Source organism: Magnolia sinica, chromosome 17 (genome assembly GCF_029962835.1).
Source record: "Magnolia sinica isolate HGM2019 chromosome 17, MsV1, whole genome shotgun sequence".
In the NCBI taxonomy this organism is placed as follows: Eukaryota; Viridiplantae; Streptophyta; class Magnoliopsida; order Magnoliales; family Magnoliaceae; genus Magnolia; species Magnolia sinica.
In genome coordinates, this window is record NC_080589.1 from 62972653 (window position 1) to 62987721 (window position 15069).

Below are 15069 nucleotides of genomic sequence, written 5' to 3' on the forward strand. Positions count from 1 at the left end.
AGCAAAAGCTGGCGATTTAGCGATGTCCAGCACAACTGTCAGTAAAGGTCCTGGCCGTTGGTAAAGCCTTTACTGATTGAGGCTTTACCGGCAGTTATATAACCGCAGGCAAAGTATTTGCCGGCGGTTTTGACCGCCAGTAAATACCAGTTTTCAAGTAGTGCCCAGACTTTCAACGCGACGTCATGGGTTCAAGCATCCCTTACGACGCGAATGTGCGACTGTCTACGGGTGTGATTGCGTGTGTGCAGTGGGGTGTGGGGGTGGTGTTTGTGTTTTAAAAAAACAAAAAAAAAAAAAAAAAAGGACTGAGGCCAACCCAGCTTGAAAATTAATACTGCCAAACATCCAGGCACAAGACCAGCGCACAGGCCAAGCCAATCCATTATGTTATTTTAGCTTTTATAAACTTTCTTAATATCTTAAATTACATAGCATTTATTTATTTTTTAGAACAACGTTACATATTATTCTAACCTTGAAAGAGTGGCAACCCACACATACACCAACAGTCAGTTACACATACCTAATTCCGAACCGTCAGATTCATTAGCCCCACAGTAGAAGGGCAACAAGCCAAACTAGCACTGCATACGTTATCCAATCTGGCCAATTTGAGGAGGTTGGACGTCTAATTTATTCGATTTTTGGTCGTTACCTTATCTAATTTATGCCCCATGATGTGAATGGATTGGATTTTAATTTTACTTATCCTTGTGTACAATGGCCGAGTGCAAGTCTACGGATGCGCATACTCTGCCAGCATATCAAATGACTCCACTATTCTTCCTAAAGTGGTCCAAGGGCCGGTCCCCATCAAGTCCTTGTGAATAGAAGTATGAGACGTAATCTGCAGCGAAGGTTTCCATATATAGAGGTGGATTTTCATCAGAGGTCAGCTCCTTTATTGGGCCATAGGTCCTATTTGATGGAGAGAGATGATTATTGAAGAAGCACGCAACCGAAATCCTGGGCCCCACAATGTTGGCCCGCACTCTATGCTCAATGCTCTTAAACCTGTCATTAGAGATAAGCTGCAGAGAAATAATAATTTAGAATAGTAAAGATCATCTAGTTATTTGCATCATGATTCAACAATTCAAATAGGTGGGACTCAAGATTCAGTGATCCTGACCACTGATCTGGTGTGGCCATGGTGGATGGGCAATGCCTCCAAAATCATCAAAATTTAGCTCCCTAGCCTTTAATCCGGGGCCTATAAATATAATAATGTAGCGGGTGTGTGGATAAAAGACAAGTAATCACCTTCTTATCAAAAATAGTCGCTAGATTCTTAGGTGTAGAAATTTTTATAAAACCAAGGTATAAATTTCATATTAAGGATGAAAAGAGCTCTTGCGACATATCTAATGGCTTTATGTAAGCAAAACAAACCCTAGACCCTAATTGATTCGAAAGAAGACATTATTTTTCTTTGAAATATTAAAAATTATTAAAAATAGTAATAAGAATATTAATCACATCTTATAGATAATTGAAACAAAGACCTGACTAAAACCATACTTTTACTATCCTTAAATAAATAAATAAATAAATAAACAAATACAGTGTCACTAAATTGATAAATTTTAACTTAAAACCCTGATTTCACCCTAATGGTAAATTATATGGGCGAAACAGATGATAAGTTGCAAGGTTATGGTTGTCGGGAGTTATAATGAGATTTTAAACCTATTTGCCATATCGGCCCTACATTGAGTCGTCTTCTAGACATCCTATGTCATATAAGGCTAAGAGAAGACAACTAATCAAAAAGGTCTAAAGACTAGATGGCCAAGATGGTCTGATCTTAAAGGGTTTTTGTCACATGTCGAATCCATGGTGGGCCTAGTTATATTAACGGTCTAGATTGATGAACATTGGCACCAATCACATTTTGGTCCCTCCGCTATCCAGTCCCTCCCTGCAGGTGGATCCAGATTTACATCAGATTCCAACAGTTAACGTAGGGGGATCGGATGTTTCTGAGAGAATCCAACTACTGAAGCTCGCAGTGGTGGCCTAGGCCGATTCCTCGGACATTCCTCTCATTCGATTCACTCAAGGCTTGAGCAGCTCCAGGAACGCCTCTTCGGCCATCTATGTGTCTCGCCTTAACAGGGATCACTTTTTCCTTGTCTTCAAGACAATGATGGAACTGATCTCTTTCTACTCAGATAGCTCTTTACATGGTAGGATGGGCCTGACAAATGTGGAACCGTGGTCTCCGAACTTTGGGGTAGATAAAGAAGGGACCCGGATTCGCCTTTATGGAATCGTGGCTGGAATCGGTTTTCCTAGCTTTGGGTAATACATTTGGCAAGGTCATAGAAATTGATAGATGCTCACGCCTTGGACTGGTTCATATCGCAGCGAGAATAAAGATTGCGGTATCCCTGGGCTTAGACCCCAATTGCATCAGGCAGCTAAAAGTGGAGAAGAAGACTTTTCTTGTGTGGCCAGTCCCAGAATTGCTAGAAGAGATGTATTCAGCAGAAGAGATGAAATGCCCCGGTACGAAATTTCCAGAGTCCACAAGGCAGTGGGTGGAACAGGCCTTCTACCACCCCAATCTCCCCCCACACATAGACCATACTCCCCAGGAACCAGCTCCCCCACTGAACCCTCCCCTCCCTGCAACTGAAGTTGTTCCCCAGCACCCCCTCCATGAATCTGGATTAGATTGGATCCCTGCCAGGACCCCTACAACAATAACAAGGAATGACGATCCCACAGCTGCCCACTCAATCCCTATAATCCTTCCAATCCAACCTCACCTATCCCCATCTTCCCAAGTGGCCCCAACCCATCGCTCTACTGAAGATCCTCCTCAGAACTTTAGATTGAAGCAGAGTTACCAAAGATCCCTATCTCAGCTACAAGGGATGAGGACATTGCCAACATCCCTATCTCAGCAACCCAGAATGAGGTTTATCCTTCTACTCCTAATGTCCTTCATCTACTTCCAGCACCCTCAATCCATATTCAGGCCCAATGCTAGGCTCCTGTTCCCAATATCTGCCCTCTGATCAGTCGACTCTGACTCAAGATCCTAGAAACCCTTCTCCTTAGAGACCTTTCAAGAAGGCTCTTTCAAAAGGGCACAGTCCCCGTAAGCTTGGAGACATATTCGAGAAAGACGAGGAAGACTCCTAAGTAGCCACATGGAATTCGTACTCTCCCCCTGCTGTCATCAGAAGTGAGCCCAGTGAAGGAGGCAATCTAGCAATAGATCTCTCGCCTTATTTCATCCCAGCTTCCTACTCCCCATCAAACGGAGATGCCAGAATTAGTGTTTCGCCTCCTCGATCCCAGAATCCTCTCAGGCTCCCAGATAGCATGCCCCCTTTCCAACAGCATCTAGAAGACAAGAACCTTAAATCCTATAGTCCTCGTGGCCCCAGCTTAGCTCAAGCTCCTGCTGAGCTCCAGTACAGCTTGCCAGGCGAAGACACAGCCCTTCAAGATTATCAACTGCAGGTAGACTGTGCTCAGGATCCAACCAACACCCAAACTTGTCCACTATTGGCCAAACCTTTGGTTCTCCAGCGTAAGAAGAATTCAGTGGCCAAAGCTGATTTTAATAACGCAGATTGGTACAACAGGCTCAGAAGCTTGAAGCGACGAGGAGAGAAACTAATCAAGTATTCTCATGGATGGTATTCTCATCTGGAATGCCCGTGGGGTGGGTAACGCTCCCACCATTCGTACGTTAAAAAGTATTTCCAGACAATTCCACCCAGCCATCATTGCTATCCTTGAACAGATTCTTCAGGAGGATAAACGGGTCAAGATCGGCCTAAAGCTGGGCCTCCACTCCTCAATCTCCAAAGGGGTCCAAGGTGGAAAAATCTGGATCTTCTTTGCTCCTTCAATTGCAGTTGATGTCGCGGCCTCCTCAGATCAGATGATTTCTCTTTCGGTTGGCCTCCTTGGCAGTGACGTCAAGGTAAGATTATCATTTGTTACGCCAAGTGTTCCAGAGTCATGAGAAGAGACCTTTAAGAGGAACTAGCTACCCATGGCCAGGGTATCTCCTCCCTGTGGACTGTCTATGGCGATTAAAATGTTGTCTTATCCCCATCTGAAAGGCTTGGGGCAACCACTTTTGATTCAAATAACGCAATTGAATCTGCAGATGGTTTGGACAGAGAGGGGCTCCAAGGCACACTTTTCTCAGGCAACAGATTCACATGGAGCAATAGCCAAAGGGGTTAGCCTCGCATCTAGGCAAGACTCGATGGAATCTGTTGTAATGATCAATGGTTCCAAGCTTTTCTAGATTTTTTGGTTAAACACCTCCTGCGTCACAACTCGGACCATGCTCCTTTGCTCATTTCCTTCCCTAGTCCCCATCCTTCAGCCCCCAAACCTTTTAGCTTCCAGCACATGTGGACCACGCATGAGGGCTACAAGGATCTAATAGATAGCACCTGGGCCACATACTCTCTTAGGAATCCGTTTGAGGCTCTGATTGGCAAGCTGAAAAGAACTAAAGTGGCTCTCAAAATCTGGAACAATGAGGTCTTTGGAAACCTATTCCAGAACCTGAAATTGGCCGATGAGGAGCTACTCTCAGTTGAAATTGCTGCTTAAGGGACTAGTGACCCTCTCTGCCTTCTAACGCTCGTAGCTGTTAGAGTTAAGCTATTGCACCTCGAACTTTGTGAAGAAATCTACTGGAAGCAAAAGTCTAGAAACCAGTGGCTTAAGGAAGGGGACAGGAACACCAAATTCTTTCATGCCAGCGTCTCAGTAAAGTTCGGGAGGGCTAGGATTCATGAAATTGTGAAGGAAGACGGAGGGGTTATTCTGGACGGTGTAGAAATCATGAATGCGGCCATCTGTTTCTTTCAGAACCTATTGCAGGAGGAGCAGGTATCTCAAGCGGGAGACCTTCTTCGGGCCATTCCCCATTCGGTGTCTCAAGAGCATAACATGGATTTGCTCATGGAGCCGACGATGGATGAGATCTGCAAGGCAACGATGGTCATTCTGTTGGATGGAGCCCCAGGTCCAGATGGCTTCTCTGGAGCCTTCTTCCAGGCGAGCTAGGATACGATTTGTAACGACATCCTTGAAGCAACGAAATTTTTCTTTAAGGGGGACAACCTCCCAAGGATTCTCACGTCCTCCCTCATATGCCTCATTCCCAAGATAAGCTCCCCCAAATCTTTTTTTGATTTTAGACCGATCAGTTTGTGTAACTGCCTTTATAAAATCTTCTCTAAAGTTATTGCTGCAAGATTAGGGAAGATTCTTCCTAATATCATCTCACCCGAGCAAGGAGCCTTTGTGCAGGGTAGATCTATTGCTGAAAATTGTACGCTCGTCCAGGAAATCTTTCATGACATCAATAGGAAAACTAGAGGAGGGAATATTCTACTGAAATTGGACATGGAGAAGGCATATGACAGACTTGACTAGTATTTTCTTAAGCAGGTGCTCTCCAAATTCGAGTTTGGGAGGGAGTGGATCGCATTGGTAGAAAGATGTTGGTCCAACTCCCAGTTCTTGATCATCATCAATGGCGAATTCGCGGGCTTCTTTAAATCGTCAAGAGGCCTCCTCCAGGGAGATCCGATCTCACCAAGCCTATGCATTCTCGCTGCAGAAGGCCTAGGGTGGGGCTTCAATTAAATGATGGTTAGAGATTTCATGCAGCCATTCAAGACTTTCAAAAGCTGCCCTCTAGTTTCCCATCTCCTATTCGCGGATGATACCATTTTCTTTGCCAATGGTAGCAAGAAGTCCCTTACAATTATCTCTTCTTTCCTCAAGAAGCATGAAAGTGCCTCAAGGCAGAAAATCAACAGTCAGAAGAGCTTCTTCATCCCTCCTGCATCCCAATCTGACGCTAGAAATAGAGCGGCAGCCTCCATCCTGGGATTTTGTAAAGCTAAGGCCCCTTTTACATACCTTGGGGTCCGTATTTTCAGAGGCAGACTAAAGAAAGCTTACTTCCATAGTTTGATCGATAGAATTCGCCAGAGAATACAGGGATGGAAGAGTCGGATTCTCTCCCAAGTGGGTAGGCTTACGTTGGTGAACCATGTCCTCGCCAGCATGCCTATCCATATGCTGGCTGCTCTGGACATTCTTGCGTGTGTGCTCAATAGCCTTCAAGGACACTTTTTGGACTTCTTTTGGGGGTATGACGGAAACAAGAAGAAACTCCATTGGGTATCTTGGAAGAATTTGGCACTGTCGTTAACTGAAGGCAGCCTAAATCTGAGGCCCCTGAAATCAGTCAAGGAAGCTTTTAAAATGAAACTTGCCTGGGTCGTCAGTGACAGAGACACGATGAACTGCTGGAGCACTTTCATGAAGGCCAAATATGTCGTAGACTTCCTAACTGCCAACAGCCAAACCTGTTATATCTCTACCTCCCCTCTCTGGAAACATGTATGTAAAGTCATACTGAAAGTGGAAGATCTCTTGCGCTGGATTGTGGGGCAAGGATATATTAACTTTTGGGACAGAAACTGGTTGGGCCTTAGCCATTTACGTGATCTCAAGCCATTGCCGCCACCTGTTGCCCTGCAGAACCTTCAAGTTAGAGACATGATCGGCCCAAGGGACTGGAAATCTCCGACTGACATGGCGTCCCTCCTTCCGCATCACATTATAACTCACATCTCTGATGTAGGCGTATGCACTTCCTCTTATGAGGACACACGGATCTGGTAGAGCTCCAACAGTGGGAAGTTCTTGGTTGGCCAAGCTTGGAACTCTATCAAGCCAAAGTCTTACAAGAAACAATGGGTATTTGGGTTTGACACTCCAAACTTCCTCACAAAATGTCCCTGCTTTCTTGGAAAATTTTGCATCAAGCAATCCCAGTGGATGGTGGCGTCTAAAGGAAAGGTATCCACCTCTGCTCCAGATGTCATTGCCACCCTGCTCCCCTTGTTGTAAACATACAAACCGCTAAACACCTATTCTCCCTCGGTGGCACGGTTTCAAAGGTGTGGGAGCACTTAGGGTCCATTTTCAGCATTCGCCACTCCCCCCAACCCCTCCCTTACTGCCAAAGCCTTCCAATGGTGGGCAAATGCTCCTTCCTCCAAGTCGATACTGATGCTCAAAGGTCTAATTCCAGTGTTCATCCTTTGGGAGATCTGGATGGCAAGAAATAGAGCAAGATTCAATGACCAGGAAATGAAGTTTTCTGAAGTCATTGCAAAGGTACGTGGCTAGATCTACCTAGTGGGTAACCCCCTTCAAAGGCCCAAATCCTTCAGCCTTCCTGCGCAACTCTATTTCAGAATTCTTGGTATCAACCCTCCTCTCAAGCATCACATTCCCGTGATTGTGAAGTGGAAGAGGCCGAGTCCAAGTTGGATTAAGGTGGATGTTGACGGCTTTGCGAGGGGCAATCCGGGCCAGTCGAATGGTGGAGGCGTGGGTAGAGATCACTAGGGAATTTCCTTTTCACCTTTTTAAGCAGGTACGACGTTGGCTCCAACTTCAGGGCAAAAATGAGGGCGGTGTTGGGCGAGATTGCGTAGGCAGCCCAGCGAGGTTTTTCTAAATTGGAGGTGACCAGTGATTCTAGTTCGGTCGTGTCGGCCTTAATGGGTCTCTGTTCGGACCCGTGGCCCACGTGGTATTGGAGAAGGAGGATCGAGGATTTGAGAAGCAAGCTGGAGGTGACGATAGCCCTTGTCCCGAGGGAGGCCAACGTGGTGGCAGATGGGCTAGCTATACTGGCTAGCCTCAACCAGTCTAGTTGCATCTTTTCCAATGTTGGGTCCCTTCCTGCCACCACTAGAGGCCATATCTTCCTCGATAAGGTGGCCCTGGGCTACATTCAAGAAACCTAGATATTTTTTCCTTTTCCTTTTGGTACATGATGGGGGGTCAACACCTTTTTGTCTGTTAGCCCTCCCGAAATCTCCTTTTGTATAGCTTTGGGCTTTGATGCATATCAATACAATCGATCTTTTTGAAAAAAAAAAAAACATTTTGGTCCCTCCGTGAACTATAATTCCTTTATATATAATGCAAATTTTACCAAAAGATGGAGGAGGAAATTAGAGGCATAGCTGCCATGGGGGTATAAATGTTCTATAGCCTATTTAGTAGCTTAAAATAGTTTGGATACGACATTCGAGTAAGGATTGTGTTTACCCTATATCAGACTATGCCAAATCCAATGGCTAAAAAGTCGATACGTGACGGCACCACCATAGGTATGTTAGATCAAAACAAGATCCTCATAGTCGATGCAACTAGTAGAAGAATATCACTAAGAACAAGCAACATTGCTGCCACGAAACACATGTCATTGCGCCCGAGCAAAAGCTATTGCCTGACGTGTGGTGATACCTTGATATATATATATATATATATATATATTGTTTTAGTTGGCAGTAATACTTCTCATGACATTAAAATAGAAGTTGAGTGATTGTACACACGTGAAACTATAAGCGAATAGCTCTAATATACAATTAGTTAAGGTGGTAATCAACCGTGACACATGGTATGATATGATTGACCAAGCGTATCTGAAAGCAAGTTGATTGTCGAAAATCACGATGGATTCTCTCAAGATAGAAATATAATTTAACTACGCTTGCCTTAATAACTGACTGATTATAAAAAAAAAAAATAATAAATAAATAAAATAAAATAAAATAAAATAAAATAAAAAAAGCTCACAAACTCCTCTTGAATTAGAAGTATAATCGTTCATGTCTGTTAATTAGGCAATTAATCAAGAATGCCAATCTGAATGTCTCTCCAATAAACCACCTTACACATAAATTCAACAGAAAATGAAGAATTCGCAGCCAATGCCACTCCAATACAATATAATGTTACTCATGGTGTGCTTTCTGAGGATGTACAATGCCACATGTGCGATGTATATTAATATATACACAGGACATATAACACATACATCGCATGTATAACTTTGCACACATGACAAATGCAACGCATGAAAAAAAAAAAAAAAAAAAAGAAAAAAAAAAAAGAAAAAGAAGAAAAAAAAGGTAACTTAAAAGTTGAATATAACACATTTGTTTTCCTTTAAGATGAATGGTGGCACCCAATTGGCACATGTTTACTATTAGAAAGTAATCCGAAGGATGCCATGACATCAACAAGGAAGTTTCAAGGCTTTTTTATTTTTATTTTTATTTTATTTTAAGAACAAGAAAGGTCCATTAATTAAAAATAGTAAAAAAAAAATAGATAATTTATCCTTAATTTTCTTAATTTCTATGAAAAGAGTAACAAACAAAACATGAACAAGAAACTTGTTTGTCTTGAATTGATCCTTTCCTGCTACTAAATAACGCCTAGATCAGAGCCATTTATCAGCGGGGTAACCCATGAAAATTCCCTAACACGAAAAATTAAGATGGTCCAACCATCAAGCGAGCCACTCCCACCGGTCAAACATATACGTCATTGGTCCATTTTATTTCCCTGAAGATGTGGGGACCAATGCTTATCGATGGGTCGGACCTGATAAATCATCAATCTATCCTAATCCGAAGCATTTCTCAAGAAAGAAACTAAGAAACTGTAAAAAGACGTGGAACCATACATACCTGTAAAAGATCTCCAACGTTAACTACAAGGGCCCCAGGCATAGGGGCTACATCAACCCAGCATTGTTGATGAAGGACTTGGAGACCGCCAATATGGTCTTGTAGAAGAATGGTGAGAAATACAGGATCCGTGTGCTTTTTAGTGCCCATGGTCAGGTCTGACTGAGGGCATGATGGATAGTAATGGCAATTCATGAATTGGGTTTTCATGCATTCAATGTCTCTGAGATAGGTGGGGCTAAGTCCCAAAGCCTCTGAAACAAGCCCAAATAGTGTCTCCCCAAGCATCTCGGTGTGCTTTTTGTACTCAAGCAACGCATCCCTGGCAATGTAAGATATGAGATTTTGCTTAATTAGAAAGATGACTTTTTATATACTCTGGCCGAATCTGAAAGTTGATACACAGGCACTCAGAAATTGTAATATTGTCGCATAAGTTAACTCAATCTTCAGCATCCAATTGGATATTTTTCATGTTGACCATCAATACATGTCCACAAATCAACCAGTGTGAATATCTAACTGTTGTAACTTTTGGTGGGCGAGCAATGTAGAGGTGGACCGAAGATTTGGACAGTTGGATCTGAGTTATGGGTTTGCTTCATATGCAGTTTCTAACTGCCTGAGCATCAACTATCGCACACTATTACAGTGCTGATTTTTATGTATTATTAGTATTTTTTAAAATATAATTAAAGAATCAAGAGAAGAACGTGAGTAGGACTGTCTACAGGTATCCTACGTACCAACCTGCAGATTTTAACAGGTCCTGGTCCAATTTCTAAACCTACTAATTATTGTTGATGTCTTAAATTTGTGAGTAACAGAGTTTGTCAATGCCATTTATAGACTGCTCGATGCCATCAAATAGGTGCTTGATACCATCAGAAAAATCTGAAAAAAATCATCTTTTCTTTCAGGAACGTTTTGGTGATTTCTCGATGCCATAAAATGAGTACGATGCTATCGACAAACTAGCGATGCCATCGAAGGTGCTATCGAGCGCATGCGCAAAATTACATAAGTGTGGGATTTGTTTCCGATTTCGATTGTGAATCTCGTAGAGGCTATATGTATATAAGTGTAATCAGGATTTGAGGGGAGAGAGAGGTGTTCTAGGTTTTCTAAATTCGTTCCTAAGGGTTTCATAGGGTATTGCTTGGGAAGATTTGAGGCTTGTACGAATTGGGTAATCTTTATCTCTTATAATTTTCTGCTTTTTATAGTGCATCACTATCGCTTTTTGCTGCGGTTTTTTCCCGCAAAAGTTTTTCAATATAAAATTCGGATTGTTTGTGTTTGAACTTGATTGTACGATTGGAGTACTTTGTTTGATTCATCTCTATGTGCTTATGTGGTTCCCCAACATTAACAGCTTGGTTTCAGTCTAACATCTAGGATCATGTTAAAAATCAGGTCTAATGGGGTTTAGGTTGGGTCCAGCACCATGGACTTGATTAAAATAGGATCAAGTCAAATATAATTAATAATAATAATAATAATAATAATATAATACAATCTTAATTAAATATTAATTATTCTAACAACTAAATAGGGTTTAACAGATTAGTTTCAGCCCACCATCTAGGACCAGGTAAAAAATCAGGCTTAATAGGGTTTAGGTTGGGTCCATCACCATGGACCTGATTAAAATAGGATCAGTTTAGATCTAATTAATATTAATAATTATATAATACAATCTTAATTAAACATTAATTATTCTAACAACTAAATTGGGTTTCCTAAATAACAGGCATGAGAGAGAGCCCCTTTACATACCATGCATGTGTTAATGTGTTAAAATGGCACCAGTCTTTGCCATCTAGTTCATCTGATCGGGTGGGCCTGACCATGTAGATGCCCTTATCTGATTCACGCCAGATGCCAATATGACTGGAACCAAGATCTAAAGATGATATGGGTACTCGAACCCAGTTGGTCATGAAAAGGAAGTTAGTGGTTCTTCCGTGCAGTGACTCGCATGCATACTCATGCGCATGCAAGTGCACACATAAAAAATAAAAATAAATAAATAAATAAATAAGGGTGCACGCATACGGCTATTATGACCTTTGGTATTTTAAAAACTTCAGCTTTAAGTTTTAAGCTCAATCGTAAAAATTAAAAAAAAAAAAAAAAAAAAAAACCTTCACATCAAAACAAGCTAACGTTCATAAAGAAGAAGAACCCGTGTGATCATTTAGCTTTTATTATGGAAAAAGAGAAATCAATTTATAATTAAGAGAGGGTGTTGGCCTTTTCCAGCCAAGTTCAAAATATGCCGAGCTACTCATCTATTCATCGATTGTACATATTGAGAGAGAGAATTGAAGAAGATGAGCCAGGGATGTCGGCACGTGCAGGGAGAAGCAAGCGATGAATGGAAGTCCTCGTCTCCAAAGGGCTCATCACATATCAATATTTCGACATTGCTGAAGGTATATAGCCAATCACTTTTTCTAATCTGTGGTGTTTTAGTTGATATCATTACGCTAGTTATGGAATCATAACCGTTGATTTGATCCCATAAAAAGTTGACATTGCATGATCAAATGGAAGTCAGAATTACTTCTTTGACAATTGCAGCCTTGCATTCTATTGGGGATAAGTCAAATAGGTCGACTTATGGAATGGACTAACTCTATAAAATAGCACAAGCCCTCAAAATCCGAGCCAATGAAGGCTTCTACCTTCGGAAACAGGCCAACCTTCAAGGATGTCAGCATAGCTGTAAGGACCCTCAAAGAGAGTGCAATTACAAAGTCACACATATGGCCAGAAGCCGACCAAACCCATAGGTCAGAAATTGATCGGCCAAAACATGACCCTAGATAGGTAACATAGCTCGGTTATATATCGGTAATAGCTCGGCTATATCTCGATAAAAGCTCAATGATAGCTCGGTAATAACCCGGCTACAGCTCAGCGACAGTTGCCCATTACAGTTTATCCACAGATCAAGCATCCTAGTAATATCTCCAACGACCTGAAGATCTCAACTAAGATCTTCGGGAGATAAGATCAGATCCCGAGATCTTCGGGATTAAGATAAAATCTCTGTGTACATCTCGGATCTAAATGGATTCCCCTCCGAATTATCGGGAAAACATCCTCACGATGCCTACATTCTATTCTTATAAATAGAGGTATCCCTAACCTCTGAAAGTTATGTTTTCTTGTCATAACATTCGACTGGTGACTTCTTTTCTCAGAGATTAACTCTCTACAAAAGACCCAGAGTCCTGACTTAAGCATCGGAAGGTCCCCTGCACTATCCAAGGTCTCCTTTGTTTGCTCTTTTCACCTGTACAGGTTCGGAAGGGTCAACCAGCGAAGGTCTACCGGAAAACTGCATCAACAGTTTGGTGCCGTCTATGGGACATGGCGTTCTAAGCCATTCCCGCTCTACTAAAAATACCCCAGATATTCTACAAATGGCGAGGGGAAAGAAGAAGGTTCGGTCTCCTCCAGTGGTGATTCTTATCACGACTTTACCTGCGCTTGAACGTGTCCCACAACCCTTAGAGCAATCGGAACGACCTAAACAGCAGGAGAGCCATCAAGGTTCCTCCTCGCACCTCTAGGCTAATTCTGGTTTCGGCAGACGAGGTCAGCGAACTCGCGTAAAGAATGGCCGACTGAACAACCTTGAAAAGGAAGTCGGAGATATGAGGGTGGATATAGGCTATGTGAGATAGATGTTGGAGCATATGCAACCTCAACACGTACATGGTGCCAACGGAGGGAATGGGCAACCGAGCAATAATCCTTCTCGACCCTCTTGCATACATGCCGCCCCCCAACCGAGCCAGCAACGAACTCTAACTGCACTTATCCCAACCCATGTCTTTGGGACCGCGTCTTTACCTGCTTTCGACTTGCGTCATGAGTTAAATCGGAAGAGGCATGGTAAAGCCCCGGTCGAAGCTACTGCTGAGAGTGGTGAACTGTGGAAAGTCGAACTGAAAAATCTGCAAAATCAGATTGGCAACATACAACAAACCGTTCGAGTCAACGCATCGACACAGATCTCCATAGAAGAGACTGAATCTCCATTTACCACCGACATCATGTAAGCGTGGTTGCCCGACAAGTTCCGGCTACCTCGGATCAACCCCTTCTCAGGGAAAACTAACCCATCAGAGCATATGGAGTCCTTTAAGATCTATATAGAACCCCATAATACTTCCAACGCGGTCACGTGCCAAGCTTTTTCCTTGACTCTAGCCGATGCCGCCCGTCTATGGTTCAAACAACTGAAGTCGAACTCCATTAGTTCATTTTCGCAGCTCTGTCAAGCTTTCGTCACGAACTTCATCGGAGGAAAGAAAAGGCTCAAGGCCTCAGCCCACCTCTTTCATGTCATTCAGAAGGATGGAGAGCTCTTGAAGGACTATATCAAAAGCTTTAACATGTAGGCCCTATAGGTCCGTAAGCACTCGGAAGAAGTCACCCTCAACATTATTATGAGCAGGCTGAGGGATAAACCATTCCTCTTCTCGTTGGATAAAAATCTCCCTACAACGATGGCTGAACTTCTGAATAGATCTCAGAAGTACACTAACGCCGAGGAGTCTCGGATCCTATGGGAGGCCATCCAAAACAAGGTCATCCCAACAAAAGAACAAACGAAGGTAGAGCAAAATTTCGCCAGTTCGAGCAGAAAAAGGAGAGACGACCGATCTCACAACGACTGCAGGTCGAACAAGTGGCCCGACAGTAAGTTCAAAACTTACACTCCTCTCAATAAGACACCGGAACAGGTTCTGATGGAAATCAAAGACAAATGCCTTGTCCACTAGCCGAACAAGCTAAAGTCTTAACCCCGATAAGAGGAGCAAGAACAAATACTGCTTCTTTCATCAGGATCACGGGCATAATACAAGCGACTGCTTCGACCTAAAGCAGAAGATTGAAGCACTCATTCGCAACGACCATATTGGAGAGTACATCAACAATAAAGGAGATCAGATCGCAACCGCAAAAGAACAACCGATCAATAACCCGCCAACCGGAGAAATCCGCACCATCTTTAGAGGCTGTGGAGGTGGAGGCGACTCAAATAATGCTTGGAAATTATATGCAAGGAGCATCAATTATCCTAAGGAAGAAGTCTTACTCCTAGGAAGACCTTCAAAAGAGAAAAAGGAAGAAAAATACAATGTAACTTTCAGCGAAGAAGATGGCCAAGGGATCCACCACCCCCACGACGATGCGCTGGTAATCACTCTAACCATAGCCAATCAAAAGGTATTTCGGATCCTCGTCAACACTAGATCATCAGCAGACGTGCTTTTCACCCAAGCCTTCGATAAAATGAGAGTTGGTTAGTCCCTACTTCGATTGTTAAAACTCCGCTGCTCTTTTTTTCAGGCGGACATTCGTGCCTGAGGGAGCCATCCAGCTCCCCCTCTCGGCTAGAGATGGGCGGAACCAAACCATTATGATGGTTGACTTCCTTGTGGTCGACCAACCGTCTGTTTACAACACTATTCTCGGATGA

At 42.9% G+C, this 15069-nt stretch overlaps 1 protein-coding gene across 1 annotated transcript in view; it reads right to left on the bottom strand.

Annotated features, from left to right (window-relative positions):
• Positions 1–347: 347 nt before the first annotated feature.
• LOC131231359 (1-aminocyclopropane-1-carboxylate oxidase homolog 1-like) overlaps positions 348–15069 on the bottom strand; it is a 40500-nt gene continuing 25778 nt past the window's right edge. Inside the window, exons 2-3 of the mRNA XM_058227526.1 lie at positions 9567–9888; positions 348–1034 (exon numbers count right to left, since the gene is read on the bottom strand). Of these exons, the coding sequence (XP_058083509.1) occupies positions 768–1034; positions 9567–9888 (589 nt within the window). The 3' untranslated portion in view covers positions 348–767. The remainder of the gene's footprint in view (positions 1035–9566; positions 9889–15069) is intronic.